Genomic DNA, 16408 nt, shown 5'->3' with positions numbered 1-16408 from the left:
GAGCTCGGCGCCACGCGGGAAGAAGTGGCGGGGCCCCACGGCGAGCCCCGCGGCCCGGAAGTGAAGACGTCACACCACTTCCGGGGCGGGCCCGGGAGCCGGAAGTATAGTCGTCCCGCGGCCCTGGAACTCGGAGACGGTGCGGTGGAGCCCTGGCGGTGGGCTCAGCTCGCGTGGTCTGCTTGGTCTCTCGCGACGGCGGGTTTTGCTTCGTCTCGAGGGGAGGGCCTTCGAATTTTGGGACTTGAAGGCGACGCGCCTTCTTGGAGCCGTCCAGGCCACACCGCGCCTGTTGGGCGCTCTGGAAGGCCGACACCAGTTCAGGGTTCAGGACACAGCCGCGGCACGGCGGTCTCGGGCTCCCGGCGAGGCGCCTAACGCTCCACGCCAGTCCGCGCACGGATTTGGGCATAAAGCGCATAAAAGGAATAAATCATACCTCACAGGCCGAGGCGCGAAGCTCTAGCCGTACAGGTTACCAAGTCAGGCCTGGGGGCACGACCAGTTGGGATGGCAGAGTCCCGGAAGCCTGGCTGTGCCCCGGTAGGAGAGGGGCGGGGCGCAGGCACGAACCCTTCGCCAGACCCAGACCCAGCACGCCGTGGATGGAATATTTAGACACAAATGAGCATGCAGTTACTTGGTGTGCTGCATATTTAAACGGACTTTTTTTGGGGGAGGGAGGGTTTGCTGTAGGGCGTGCGCTCTCCAGAAAGAGAAAGTGAGAAATCACCCTCCAGGGGATGCTGAAGGGATTGCCATGCTGCAATCCCGTCTCCATTCTCCTCTCTGGATCTTGGGCACGCTCGAGCTCCAGCGTGAGTTTTAAGCCACCTGGTCCGGGACTCGAACTGTGGTCGACTCGACTACGTGGGAGTCCAGCGACTTAGCCATTACGCCAACTGCTGGTCCTCTTTAAACGGATTTTCTAACTTGGATTAATTATTTTTTCCTGACCCTGTTGAAGGATGCACCATTGAAGTGCAAAAGGAGTGTTTTAAAGGCCTGCTTTCTAGTTAGGAAATCCCATTTCCCTGATATAATTTGCCTACCTAAGTAGGAAACTACAGTATGTTTAAAAGCAACATTATGGGAAAGGGTTTTATATGGCTGACATTCCTGTTTTGGTTTCCTTGCAGAATAGGTAATTACTCCAGTGGTGCCCAAGGGAGACCTGAGGGTCCCAAGTTGTCCCCAAGACTGAAGCTTTGGTAAGTTACTGGCCTTCTGTTAGTAATATTTGACCTTTGATGCCAAAATGTAGAGGGCTAAGACTAGACTTATACTCCTACAATTAGTATAGCAATGGCTTTATTACTCAATCCCATACTTAGGGTTCTTCTAAAATATGGCATAGCTGCTTTTCTAATTTTAATGCTAGTATTTCATTTCTCCTAGTAGAACTAGACCAGGGTCTTATAACCTTGTCATTAAACATGCTGAGCCAGGTGAATCTTTGTGGGGCCGGCCTGTGCAGGCTAGATGTCTAACAGCAACCCCTGGCCTTTACTAAGTACATGCCAGTAGTGTTCCAGTGATCTAACATCAGACACAAATGCCTATTCTCAAATACTTCTGCATTTTCCACTTTATAGAGAGGGAAAGTGACAAATCATCTCTTAGAGTGGATAGCCATGCCACCAACCCCTTCTTCTCTCTTCTCCTGGATTGTGGGCATGCACACACATGCACCCGGCTTGATTTTCAAGCCCTGCATCCAGGACTCAAATTGCAGTCAGTTTTGTGGGAGTCCAATTCCTTAATTACCATGTCATCTGCTGGCCCCAGTATATACTGAGGCACAAAGTGGTAAAAGACACTCTTGAAAACAAGTTTTCTATAGATGACAGTATAAATAATCCACACAATAATGCAACAAGCATTTATTAAAAGCCTGCTATGTGCTCAGCACTGTTACTAGGCACTAGGGGGTACAGAGATACAAATGTAAAAGTGGGTATTTCTGCCCTCAAGGAGCTTACAATTTAATTTTGGAAATAAATACAAATGTAAAACTGCAATACCAAATGGTAGAAAATAATTAGGTTGGAAGTGCATAGACCACACCACAAACTGAAGAGAATGCGCTGTAGCAGATAATGAGTAGAGAGGTTATGCTCAATGTGAGACAGGTTAATGAAGGGGAACTCCGAATACATGAAGAGACTGGGCTCTGGTGGGAGTGATGAACTTGACATGAGGCAAAGAGCAACCCAAGCAACCAGGATGGTGTGTATAAGACACGGAGGCAAGAGCTTGACAGGCAACAGTGGAAGGCTGGTGGAAGCTTGGATGTGATGAACCAAGACAAAGAGGCAGAGGGTGATGAGGCTGAGGCAGATTAAGAATGGAGGGCTGCAGTGAACTTAGAACCACTCTCTACAGTAATTACAGCTGGGCGTTACTGACTGAAAATGAGACTTCATGAAAATGTTGAAGAGCATGATCTTGGAAGCTTTTTATAAGAAAGAATCCTGAGAGCAAAGAAACTGGAAAGACTGAATTACAGTAACCTGAACCTCTGATAATGTAAATCTACATGGAAGGGATTGGCAGAAATGTAAAGGACCAACTCTCATGAAAATCAACTAAGAACTGAATCAATGGGCCAGCAGAGGGTATGGTGGTTAAGGCGCTGGACTCCAACATGGCTTACTATGGTTTGAACCCCAGACCTGGCAGCTTAAAAAACACTGGGTATGTGTGCATGTGCCCAAAATCCTGAGAGAAAATGGAGAAGGGATTTCAGTGTGGCCATTCCCCCAGGTGTTGATTTCTCATTTTCCCTGTCACTGTCTCTTTGTCTCTCTCTGGTGAGTACACACACCCTGTGGCAAAACAAACAAATAAATAAAAAACCAAACAGCAATATTTTGGACATGGAAAGTAGAAAATGATGTAAAGATACTCCAAGGCTGAGATAAAGAATATGAAGGGGAGTATGTTAAGGGTAAAGTGATTAAGTAGTGATTGCCAAACCAGTGAATAAGAAAGAGGCTGATCTTATGGTAAAAAATGAAACATGCAGAAAAGCAACAGAGGGTGTGCTTGTCTAGTTTGTTATACAGGAATTCCAAGTGTGCCCCACTTATCTGGAGGAATAGAAGGTCCACTGGAGTAACAGTCCTTTGGAGGAACTGCAATGATCCAGATGTCTGAGTGGTGGCCTGTTACCTTCTACTTGTCCCAATCTGTTACCAAAAGCCTCACAGAGCTGCAGTGCCCAGTGATGGCGAGTTCAGTGGGTGTCTGTCATCAGACTAGACACAGGTCCAGATAGAGGAGGAACTGGGGTAAGGTACTGGACCTGCCACTGTGGATGTTAAAGTAATATGAATGGGCAGCAGGACGCAGGTGGTAGACGACTGATGAAGTGCCGAGCCATCTGAGGTGGGTCCAAGGGAACTGCAGGAGTGACAGACCAGCCAGTTAGGGAGCATGCAGTGGGGGGGAGGGGGGGACTCAGCACAACTGAGATTGGTCCGAGGGGACAGATGTAAAGTATTTCTAAGGATTTTCACATCTTCTTCAAGCCCTTCTGTCTCCTTTTTCCTTTGTGACACCGTGACTAGGACAGAGCAAATGCCCATCTCACCATGTGTATAGAGAACTGGGAGGAAAGCCAGGGTACCCACAGCTACAGTTGCGCAAGCTTGTAAGCAGCTGGGCTGAGTCCCCAATCACCTTCCTTTGTCACTGCTACAACCATCACTAATATATCTGCATTCTTTGCTGAGAGAGGTCCTGGCCTGGGGTGGCACATTCTCAGCAACTTGGCAGAGTCAGTGATGATGACAAAGTGCTGGACTGTTAAATGCAACACTCAGCCTGCCTGGGTATGTGGGCTTCCCCAGGTAGGAGGAGTATAAGAAAGCACACTTAAGCATGAGTATGGTGAGAGTCTATGAACTTCCAAAGAGCTAGAATCTTACAAAGCTAAATACAAATATAAATCTCACGCAGAGGCTGTTCAGACTCAAGCACAGCTTCTTAGAGCAGATCAGGTCAAGGGCACCTAAGGGCAATGTAGGAGAGCACAGGAGGTGGGAAGCAGAGGAACTCAGGAATGGCAGCCTCTCAAACCTACAGCTACTTACCGCAAAGACACGGTGAAGTGCTTTAAGCCACAATGAGCCACTCTCTAATGCTACCTTCTAATGCTATCTCTAAAGAACACATCAGGCCAGTGCTGTCTGCTCCATCAGACATCTCCAAACGCAGTCATATGATTCAACCTACATCAAGGTCTGGTCCCAAACTAATGGACAGCTGCTCCACTGGGCCATCACTGGCCTGCAGCACTGGAGGACGCTGTAATGATGACCAACTCTCGGCCTCTGTAATACGTGAAGGGCCTCTCGCCAGCGTGCCATTTCTTTAGGTGGGCTGATGCTCAAACATGGGACTAAAGTTTTTTCTAAACTCCTATGGATTCAGACTTCTCTCCACTATGGATCCTCTGGTGTCGGATGAGACTGGACCTCTGAATGAAGGCTTTCCCACACTCATTACACTGGTAGGGCTTCTCCCCTGTGTGGATTCTCAGGTGCTGGATGAGGCCAGTGTTCCCATTAAAAGCTTTCCCACACTCTTTACATTTGTAGGGTCTCTCTCCAGTGTGGATTCTCTGATGTTCAATAAGGCCTGACTTCTGACTGAAGGCCCTTCCGCACTCACTGCATTTGTAGGGTTTCTCCCCAGTGTGGCTTCTCTGATGGCCAATGAGGTGTGAGCTTCGCCTGAAGGTTTTCCCACACTCATCGCACTCATAGGGCTTTTCCCCTGTGTGGATTCTCTGATGTCCAATGAGGTGTGAGCTGTGGCTGAAAGCTTTCCCACACTCATTACACTCATAGGGTCTCTCCCCACTGTGGATTCTCTTGTGCAGAATGAGGCCCGCGCTCTGGCTGAAGGCCTTCCCACACTGACTACATTGGTATGGCTTCTCTCCAGTGTGGATCCTCTGGTGTAGGATCAGGCCTGTGTTTTGGCTGAAGGCTTTCCCACACTCCTTACAGTGGTAGCGCTTCACCTTGTTGTGGATATCCTGGTGGGAGAGAAGAGCTGAGCGATAGCTGAAGGCTTTCCCACACACATTACACTGATAGGGTTTCTCTCCTGTGTGGATTCTCCAGTGACGAACAAGGCCTGAGCTTTGAGCAAAGCTTTTTCCACATTCGTCACACTTATGTCTTCTCTCTTGTGTGGGATTTCCACGCTGCCTCTCTAACCTGCCCAGCAGGTCTCGGGCTTCTCTGTCCTCAAGGCCCCTGATAACATCCCCATTGCATTTGGCAGCTGTCTCTCCGAGTGGCTGGATTCTAGTGGATATTACTTGTTTTGAAGTTAATTCCCTGTCTTCATTCTTAGTCTCAGCACCTGAAACAGAAACACAGTAAACATCAAACAACATCACTTCCTGCTTCCCATGCTAGGAGAAAGGAACTGAAAACAGAGGAAAGAAAAGCACACATGGAATAGCTGTGATTCACCACAGAGTTATCACCTAGATGGTTTCCTAATAGACAGTGATGAGCAGGCCACCTGGGGAAGAGTTGCACAGAAAAGGGGCTCCTGGAGGGATGGAGCTGGGAAGGAAGAAACTAAGAAGTAGTCCTAAGGGAGCAAGAAGGAATACGGGACAAACTGAAGATCTGACTAGTGGAGAAGTGGGAAAGTGCCTCAGTCATTCAGGGAGGAGGCACAATAGGTTTAGAGGAGAAAAATCCCTGTAAGGGTCTCATGGACTGGGGAATAAGACATGTGCACTCAGAGCACCAGAGAGATGCCAATTTCCTGCTGGCAAAACAGAGCAATACTGGGCCAGCTGGTGGTATGGTGGTTAAGGCACTGGATCCTACACGGCCAACTGAGTGGTTCAAGTCTTGGGGTGGTTCAAGTCCCAGGCCCGGTGCTTGAAAAACATGCCAGGAGTGTGTGTATGTGCAAGCCCAAAATCCTGAGAGGAGAATGGAAGAGGAGGGACTACAGCATGGCCAGCCCTCTAGGGGGTGATTTCTCACTTTCCCTCTTTCTGTCTCTGGTGAGCACATGCACCCTATAGCAAAATTAAAAAACAAAATAAAACCCAGACATAAACCAAGGTAACTATAAGGAAATCCTGAACTGGTATAAACAGAGGTTCATTTCAGACCTTGAGGAGTCTCAAAGTTGAATCCCTCAGTTGCATCCTGAGTTTAAACTCAACTAGGTCTTCATAAAGCTCGTAGCCATCACACACATCTCTAATGGTAGTAATAAAACAGCTCTCCTTACCCAGGGAGAACATGCTTCTGAAACTCTCTGGCATGTTATTTCTGCTCAAATCCTTCTGTGATGGGTCAAGAAGCCACTCCTCTCGAATAAGGGACACAGCCATGTCTTCGATCTTCTCCAAAGTCTGAAATGAAACAAGATCCCTGTGTAAAGGGATCTAAATAGCTGGGAAGAGTAAAACACACTACACATCTATTTAAAGAAACCAGGGATCAAACTATGCAAAGAATGTGAGGCAAGTTCCTGGGCAAGAAAAGCTATAGATGGTACAGGCATGGGGCACACCACTCCACTACCAGGCAGAGCTGTGGGGTTCAGTGAGGAGAAGCACAGCTCACCTGGAGCCCCGCTGTGAGGAGTGTGGTGGTCATCTCCTGGTCTCCGGAACTTCCTTTCTGGGAAGAAGGACTCTGAGAAGCAGATGTGGCTGAGAAGGGAGAAAGGACAAAGGAGCTCCAAATGAGAGAAGCCTTGACTTGTGCTTGTAGGAGCCAGCTCACTCCATTCTAAACCACATGTGAAGGTTCTACATATGACACACAAAATATCTTGAACTCTGGGCCTATACGTATGATTTAAAAAAAAATTGCCAGAGGACATGTACACGCACCAAAGGTGAGAGAGAGAGGGGGGGGGAGGGAGGGAAGGTGAGGGAGAGATTGAACAAGCAAGCACCCAACGGGGCATGGTCAGGCTGCAATCCTTATTCCTTCATTTCTCCATCCTGTTGGGATGCACACACATGTACCAGACATGTTTTTCAAGCTGCTGGGGCAGGAATTTAAACTCTGCTCACCCATTTGGGATCTGGTTCACTTAACACTAGGCCACAGGGTCAATCCTGAGCCTGGATTTATGGCTGCCCTCAGAACATCAGCCTAAGATGACACAAACAGAGAGTTCTAGTTTCCTGAAAGGAAAAGCTTTCTGATTTCTTCTTCACAACCAAAACAACTGGGCACAGTATTCCTTTAAGTTCCTGATTGTTTGGTTAACTTAATGTGAGAACCAGCCTACCTGCATGGACTCTACCACCTGTCTGAAATGTCTGCCATGGCTGCTGGTACCTGTTCCTACAGCTCTCCTCTGTTGGACATATTATACACTATGTCTCAGGCAACCAGCTGTTAGACTTTACTTTAAAAATTATAGGGCCAGAGCCAACAGGTGGCATGGTGGAAGGTGGCTGGATCCCACAGAGTGGACTGTGGTTCAGGTCTTGAAGACAATGGCTTGAAAATCACTCCAGGTGCGTGTGCAAAATCCCGAGAGGAGAATGGAAAAGGGATTGCAACATGGCCATCCCCCAGGGGAGTGATTTAAACAAATATAAATAAATAAATAAGATAGTGTTTTCGTGCTTTTTTAAAAAGAAACTATTGTAAACCACATAAATGAAAAAATACAAAAGGCAAAGGGAGATGAGACTGGAACATTTTGTTCTGAAAGAAAGTGAGGAAATTCTCAAAAAATGATAAGGGAGACTAAAGGGGCCTCCGGCCAAATCTAAGACAATTTAAGCATTAAAATAGAGACAATAACAAAATATTTACAGAATAAATAAGAATTTATGAGTCCATGCTGACAAAAAACAATAATAATATAAAATGGAGATGGGTCAGCAGGCAGCATGGAGGCTGAGGCACTGAATCCCATATGGTTAGCTTCCCAGTTTGAGTCCTGGACCTGGCAGCTTGAGAATCATGCTGGGAGTGTGTACATACATGTCCAAATCCCAAGTGGAGAATGGAAGAGAAGGGATTGTGGGGATTGTGGCCTGGCCATCTTCCCTGGGTGGGGGGTGTGTGTGTGATTTCTCTCCCTTTCTCTGGTGAGCTCATAAGCCCTATAAGAAAAACTAAAATAAATAAATAAAATAAAATGAGGATAAGGGAATGCTTTTCCTTACCATAAGCAACAAATAAACACAGAAGGAATGAGAGTTAAACAATCATCCCTTTTTAAAAATGAATTTAATTGTATTTGTTGTTATTATTTTTTAATTTGATCAGAAAGAAACCAATAGAGAGAAAGGGAAAGTGAGAAAGCAAGCTGCTAAGCCTGGACTTGAACTGTGGTTGGCCACTTAGGAGTCCTCCACCTTAACCACCATGTCACCTGCCAACCCGAACAATCACCCTTTTTTTAACCATCTCAGTAATCACTGAGAATTGGTCAAGAAGCATCATAATACTAAAACTAGTCTTTTAGCAGCAAAAGTTTGATGAAGACTAAGATATTTACATGACTCAGAGCATGTCCCCACAGATTACTTATTAATTACAAAGGAAAAAACAGTAACTTCATGGGACCAGCAGTTAGTGTAATGGGTATGTTCCTGGACTCCCATGTAGTCAACCACAGTTCGAGTCCTGCACACAGTGGCTTAAACTCACGCCAGGCGCGTGTGCATGCGTGCCCAAGATCCCGAGGGGAAAATGGAGGAGAAGGGATTGCAGCGTGGCCATCCCCCCTAGGGGGTGATTTCTCGCTTTCTGTCTCTCTGTTTGTCTCTTTTTGGTGAGCACACGCACCCTATAGCAAAAACCTCTCCAAAAAAAGAAATCAAACAAACAAACACAGTAACTTCACAATGAACCTAGCCAAAATAAGCAGAACCAAGTCATCAAAGAAAGCATCACCAGTAACCAGACCAATTACTGTCATACCCAAGGAGAATACTCCACGTTTGGAGCATTCCACCAAACGTACACAGCAAGGAAACATCACACAAGCCCAGATTGCAGCCATTCTACAGAATGGTGGACCTGCTCTCTTCAAAAATGCCAAGATCATGAAAGGCAAGGAAAGGCAAAGGAATTATCCCACACTAAAGGAGACGGAGAGACCCGACCGCTGACTGCAAAGTGTGCTCCTGGACTGGACTCTGGGATCAGAGGTCATATCACCGGGACGACTGGGGGCTGTAACTGAGATACGGGGTTGTAGCTGGTGTGTACAGCTGCCACATTCCCTCACTGCGATCAGCTCACTGTGATCTAAGAAACACGTGTGAGGAAATGCACACTGATGCGTGTACCAGTAAAACTACAACGATACCAAAAAAAAAAAAACCCAAAAAACAAAACCCCACACGCACCTGAGCTGGAAACACTGGGGTAGGATGTGTGAATTCACAAAAATGCCCCAGCTCCTTAGTCAGTTCATGAGTTTGCCATTGGGAGCAACAGTCTGTATCTGAAGCCTAGATAAACATTTAAACCTCGAGGGTCCAGCAGGTGGCATGGTGGTTAAGACACTGGATGCCCACATGATCAACCACAGTTCAAGTCCTGGATCCAGTGGCTTGAAAACCATGCCAGGCACATATGTGTGCCCATAATCCCAGGAGGAGAATGGAGAAATGATGATAAGAGGGGCTCATTTCTCATTTCCCTCTTTTTGTTTCTTTCTGGTGAACAAATGCACCCTATGGCAAAACCAAAAGAAAAAGAAATTTAAACCCAGATATTGGGACTGGTATATGAACAGTGATTCTGGTTCCTAGTCCCGAGGCACCAGACAGATACCATAACTGTCCCTCTTTATTTTCTGCTCTCTCACCCATGCAGCCTGGCTCCTCACCTCTCTCTGGTGGCCCGTGTGGTGCTGGGGACATATGCTGGGTGGTTGCTGGCTGGGGTTGAGCACTCGGAGGCTCTGGCGTAGATTCTGAACGCACCACCTCCTCCCAGAGCACCCTGTGTCCATGCGCACGAGCTGGGACCTGGAAGCAAGGGCAGTTCAGTTACAGAGAATCTCTGGGAAATGAAACAAACATCACAAGAAGATCTGGAAGGTTAGGTCCAGGGCACCTGCTTGGGGAAGGACGCTGCCTAGGGAGGCAGACACGCGGACTGACACAGAGGACACTGTCGAGCTCCCGGGGGTGGGGAGGCAAGCAGACACTTAAAGCAGCACTCTGCCATGGAGAAAGCAGCGGTGAGAAACAAGCAGCCTACGCTCTGCTTTCAGGTCTATGCAAATTGTTTGGGTGCCCCTGAAAAGTAATTTAAGCTCCCTGTGTATTGAGTTCCCATCTGGCAAATGAGGACTGTACCATAGAGGTAGGGATAGAAGTCAATTTATATCCTTAACAAAAAGAACCCCACAAAAAAAGGCCACACCGCAGTGTAACCGTTTCCGTCTTCATTGGACAGAACCAAGCCCTCGCATTTCCACTCCCATAGCGCTAGGACCCCGCGATCAGTGTGCAGCCTGCTTACGTACTGGCCGGCCCAGGATATCGATCTGCCTCTCCAAGTCCTCCAACAGGGTCACCACCTCCTCTCCGTCCTCCAGCTGATGCTCCCTGACCAGAGCCCGCAGCTCCCCGGGAAGGATGCTCAGGAACTGCTCCAGCACCAAGAGCTCCAGGATTTGCTCCTTGCTGTTCACATCTGGCCGCAGCCACTGATGGCAGAGCGCCCGCAGCTGGATGAGGGCCTCCCGGGGCCCCAGCGTCTCCTGGTAGCATAGCTGCCTGAAGCGCAGGCGGAAGAGCTCTTGGCCAGGAGGGCTGCTCTCACGTAGGCTGGATTCATGATCCCAACCATGATCCTCCTCTACCTTGACAATGACGAGGTCCTCTTCAGGAGCCTGGTCTGGTGGCAATGGAGCAGGAGGCTTTCTTGACTCTGTAGCCATTTAGAATGGGAAAAACCCAGCAGGCTCGTTTCCACGACCTCCTTAAGAGAAAAACCTCCTGAGGGCCTCTTTTCAAAGGGTACTTCTCTGCGAAGAAATGACAAGGAGTGTTAGGGCAAGTTACTTGGGAAGGATAGTAACTTCCGAAGGCATCTAGACACACTCTCTCTTGACGAGAACAAGCGACACAGCTATTTAAGTGCTCCTCTATGTTCTAGCACTAACTCCTGCCAGGCCAGACGTATTGGCCTACCTGGGGAGTAACCCCCCATGCCTGCTCTCTGGGGGTGCAGAACATGAGCCAACAGAGTCAGGAGGCATGCAGACGGGCTCCAACGGGAGGTCTGTGCTCACCTCGCTGGCCCTTCTGGTGTCTGTCACATCAGTGGCAATCAGCAGGCCACTCGCTCCCAACAGATGAGGTCAGTCTCCTTAACCTTGCTCACGGTGCGGTGGAGAAGCCCCAGCAATGGCCCCTCCTCTGACCTCACCGACCTGTGCTCGCTCCTGCCCCTCCACTTCAGGCTTACTGCCAGCACAGGCCTTTCCTCTGGCACAGGAACTTGCACTCCATCTCAAGGAACTGGAGACCTGATCACGCCCGAGTCCAAAGCCTAATCCCATACTGGCTGCTGGCCTTCCCGAGTGCTACACATAAACAAAGCTGCTTGCAGGCATCTCCGTCTGGCCCCTTTCCCTTGTGGATAGCGCACCCGCAGTGGATCAGTGTGTCCTAACAGGAGTTTATTCCTTGTATGGATGGAAGCTTATCCATGCCTTTGCTGAGAGATGAGTTATTTACCACGAATAAAGCCATTATGATCATTTAAACACCAATTTTTTTGTGAACATAGTCTTCATTTCATTTGGGTAAATTTCAAAAGTAAAACTGCTGGGTCATAAAATATATGTACGTATAATTTTGTAAGAAACTATTGGGCCACTCTGTGGCCTAGTAGTTAGGCAGTTGGATCCCAACCAGCAACCATGTGACTCAATTCTCAGACAAAACAAGGGTATGTGTGTGTCTAAAATCCCGAAAGGCGGATGGAGAAGAGGTGGCTGCAACATGACCATTCCCTGGAGGTGCTTTTCCCTTTGGGTCTCTCTGGATAGTGCATATGCCCTCTGGTTAAAAAAAAAAAAAAAGGGACCAGCAGGTGGCATAGTGGTTAAGGCACTGGACATTCTCACATGGTCAACCATGGTTCAAATCCCATACCTGGTGCTTGCTTTCTCTCTCTCTCTGGTCAAATTAAAATAAATGAATGAATAAATAAAATTAAATACATAATTCTAAAAATATTTTTTTTTTTAAAGAAAGGGAATTGAAGAGCTATTTTTGCAGTTAGGCAAGGATGGGACAGCACTGTGGAAAGTAAACACAGACTGCAAGAACAAAGGAGCACGTAGTCGAACACGGTGAGCAGCATAAGAGGTATGACTGATAAGACTGTGACTTCAGAGAGGAAGGACGACTGCAATAGTGAGATTTACAGGAAGAAATTTGAGCAAGATGATGAAATTTTATGAAAGGCTTGAGATAAGGGGTAATCAATTTTTTTTGTTGTTTTGTTTTTTAGTTCTCTTTTAAGAAGTTTTTGCCTTAGGGAGTATGAAATGGGGCAGGGGAGACAGTGACAGTGAGAGGGAAAGTAAAAAATCACCCCCTGGGGGAAGGACCATACTGCAATCCCTTCTCCTCCATTCTCCTCCGGGGTCCTAACACACATGCCCAACACGATCTTCAAGCTACCAGGTCTGGGACCTGAACCATGGCTGCCCATGTGGGAGTCAAGTGACGCAACCACTACATCATTTGCTGGTCTCCAGTTTTGTTTTTAACAGACAAGATTAACATCTATAATTTGGTGCCAGCAGATGGCGTGGTGCTAAGGGTGCTGGACTCCCACATGGTCAACCTTGGTTCGAGTCCCAAACCTGGCAGCTTGCTTTCTCATTTTCCCTGTCTCTCTCTCTCTCTCTCTGTTCCTCTCTGGTCAAATTAAAATAAAATAAATAAATAAAGATAAAATAATTAAAAAAAAAACCCCTACAATTTAAAAAGAATTACCCTTAAGTTATTTTATTTTAAAATAATTTAATATTTTTTAACTGTCAGAGGCACATGTGCTCACCAGACAAAGATGATGAAAGAGAGAGAGAAAGCCCCTAACTGGGGTATGGTCACAGTGCAACTCCTTCTCCTCCATTCCTCCATCCTGTATGGACTGGGGGCATGCACACACACACCCAGCGTGTTTCTCAAGACATCAGGGCTGGGGTGTGAACCGCAGGGGGCCATGCGAGATCCTGCTCCTTTAACCACGAGGCTATGGGACTCGTCTGAAAATAATTTAATTTGTAAAGTTAACTGAAATTTAACTAATTCTTAAATTTTCTTAAAATAAATACTTATAGTTTAATGTTAAAATCATAAACATATGGGTCAGTAAATAGTGTGGTGGTTATGTCGCTGGACTCCCACATAGCTCACTGGTTTGAATCCTGGACCCGGTGGCTTGAAAAATCACCCCAGAAACATGTGCGTTTCTCATTCACCCTCTCACTGTCTCGGTCTCTCTCTCCCTAGCACACACATACACCCTAAGGCAAAAAAACCCCAAACAAACAAAAAAAGTTTGTTACCATGAACATCAATTCTGAGTTCTAACAGTTTAGAATATGATATTAAATAGCTAGTCTTGGGACCAGCAGTTAGCGAAATGGCTATGTTGCTGGACTCCCACGTAGTCGACCGCTGCTCGAGTCCTGGACCTGGTGGCTTAAACTCACGCTGGGCGTGTGTGCATGCGTGCCCAAGATCCCGAGGGGAAAATGGAGGAGAAGGGATTGCGGCGTGGCCATCCCCCCGGGGGGTGATTTCTTGCTTTCTGTCTCTCTATCTCTGTCTGGTGAGTGCACGCGCCCTATAGCAAAAACCTCTCTGAAAAAAAAAAAAGGCTAGTCTTACCTGCTTTCTTAGGAACTTTCTTAAAGCCAATGCTTATTTTAAACTACTGAACAACCAGCCATCTTACAATCAATCCCTGTAAATATGAGCTAAAACTATTCAGTGTGAGGTTTACACCATTCAAAACTTTAGGCTGGGGGCCCACAGGTAGTGAGGTGGTTAGGGTGCTGGACTCTCACATGGTGACTATGGTTCAAGTCCCAGACCTGGTGGCTTGCTTTCTTACTTTGCTTCTCTCTCTCTGGTCAAATTAAAAAAAAAAAAAAATGATAATAGGGGCTGGCAGATGGCGTGATGCTTAGGGTACTGGACTCCCACATGGCTGACTGCAGCTTGCTTCCTCACTTTCCCTCTTCCTCTTTCTCTCTGTCTCTCTGGTGAGTGCACATGCCCTATAAAAAATTTAAAAATAACAACAAATAAAATTAAGTAAATAATTCTTTAAAAATTAATAATAGTAACTAAACTAAACCTTTAGACTGTTGATATGGCATTAAAGTCTTTTTTTTTTTTTTTTTAAAGAGGCTTTTGCTATAGGGCACATGTGCTCACCAGAAAGACAGAGACAGAGAGACAGAAAGTGAGAAATCACCCCCCAGGGCAAATGGCCGTGCTGCAATCCCTTCTCCATTCTCCTCTAGGGATTTTTGGGCACACACACACCCGTGTTCCTTAAGCTGCCAGGTCCAAGCCTCAAACGGCCAACAGCCACATGGGAGTCCAGAGCCTTAGCCACCATGCCACCTGCTGGCCCTTGATTATTCCTTAGTGGTTAATGTTCCATTTTTGCTCTCTTCCTTCTCCATGCAGCCAGTTTTTGAGAATTACAACCTATAGATACCTAAGTACAAAATTAGCCCACTATGTACTTCCTCTGTTTTGTGTGCACATACCCATATAAAGTTGGTAAACACTTTGTGGATAAATACTGAGTCTTACACATCCTCCTTAAAGACACCATGTCTATACAGTTATGAATTTAAAATAGACGATCACTCAAGTCTCTTCTGAGTCTCAAAAGCTATAATCCTGTCAACTACTGAAGACTTGACTCAACTTTTTATTTTAAGTTTTACTCATCATTGTTATTTATTTATCTATTTATTTTAATTTAAGCAGAGAGAGACACAGAAAGAGAGAGAAAGTGAGAAAACAAGTCACCAGATCCAGGGCTCAACCACATCAGCCACGTGGGAGTCCAGCGCCCCAGCCATCATGCCATCTGCCAGCCCGACACAACTCAACTTCTAATGGAATTTTATTTTTCCAACAGATTAAGAAAAAACACATTCTTCCTTCAATTCAGCTAAACCAGATTTGAGAATGTTTGGAGATTGAAAATAAATAAATTCATTTCCAGGCTTTAAAAATTAAAAAAAAAAAGAAAAGGTAGGTAAGTCAAATACTGTGCTTTGGAGTTATCTCAAGTTGCATTAGCTGAATGTTTTACCATTTCACATTTACCACATTTTACAGCACAACAGAAATTTTGCATGTGTGCATTTGCTAAAACATGCTGCTGCCTAACACACTGGCCACACCGGCCTAACAGAAGTGTATGTTAGATGTGGAGGCGGCAGTTTTCAAGCAGCCCAAAGAAAGGGACTCTTGCCTGGCCTGAATTTTGGAAATGGAGCTCTCCTCCCAAAGAATTCTCAGGCATTTGCTTTCATTAGCTTTAATAAATGAAACGAGTGGGAACCAACAGTTAGCATAATGGCTATGTTGCTGGACTCCCACGTAGTCGACCGCGGTTCGCGTCCCTGACCCCAAAGCTTAAAACTCACGCCAGGCGCGTGTGCGTGCGTGCCCAGGATCCCGAGAGGAGAATGGAGGAGAAGGGATTGCGGCGTGGCCATCCCCCCTTTCTCGCTTTCTGTCTCTATGTCTCTGTCTGTCTGGTGAGCGCACGCACCCTATAGTGAAAATCTCTCCAAAAAAAAAAATAAAATAAAATAAAAATGAATCCTCCTACATTTGAAAAGCAGCTCACATTGTTTGTGTTTGTGTTCTGTCTCATTTGATCCTTACAATTAACCAAGAAATAAAAAAACGAAACGAGCAAAGTATTCTGACAAAGCCATTTTTGACAATTCCTGGGTACACATAGAATTCTATATAAAGGGAGATGGCCACGCCGCAATCCCTTCTCCTCCATTCTCTCTGGCACGCAGGCACACCGCGCCCGGCATGAGTTTAAGAGAGAATTCTATGAGTACCCAGTAATTATCAAAGTGCTTCTTTCGTACAATTACCTAACCACCACATCACCGTTTTCTGAACACAGTGAAAAGGGCAGAATGACTAACAGCAAACGTGGAAGGTAGCTGGGGCTTCCAAAACCAAGATACGCCCTTATAAAACAAATGAGCGTGTCGCAGCGACCGCAATGCGATTAGGCGAGTGAGCCGGTGAGACCGCGGGGAGGCGGGCGCGAGAGCGCGGCAGCTCCTCTAAGGCCGGCAAGGCTCCCTGCAGACCACCACGCACGATCCGCCGCGAGGAAGAGCG

At 46.6% G+C, this 16408-nt stretch overlaps 1 protein-coding gene across 1 annotated transcript in view; it reads right to left on the bottom strand.

Moving 5' to 3' along the window:
• Positions 1-16408, bottom strand: part of LOC102493489 (zinc finger protein 850) — a 39168-nt gene that overhangs the window by 5065 nt on the left and 17695 nt on the right. The window contains exons 10-14 of the mRNA XM_027766048.1: positions 10507-10924; positions 9862-10003; positions 6615-6703; positions 6277-6400; positions 4440-5379 (exon numbers count right to left, since the gene is read on the bottom strand). Coding sequence (XP_027621849.1) covers positions 4440-5379; positions 6277-6400; positions 6615-6703; positions 9862-10003; positions 10507-10924 — 1713 coding nt within the window. The remainder of the gene's footprint in view (positions 1-4439; positions 5380-6276; positions 6401-6614; positions 6704-9861; positions 10004-10506; positions 10925-16408) is intronic.

This window comes from Tupaia chinensis, unplaced genomic scaffold, assembly GCF_000334495.1.
Source record: "Tupaia chinensis unplaced genomic scaffold, TupChi_1.0 Scaffold140356_1, whole genome shotgun sequence".
NCBI classification, from domain to species: Eukaryota; Metazoa; Chordata; class Mammalia; order Scandentia; family Tupaiidae; genus Tupaia; species Tupaia belangeri.
The sequence above is the reverse complement of the archived record's forward strand: the minus strand, read 5'-3'. Positions and strand labels throughout refer to the sequence as shown.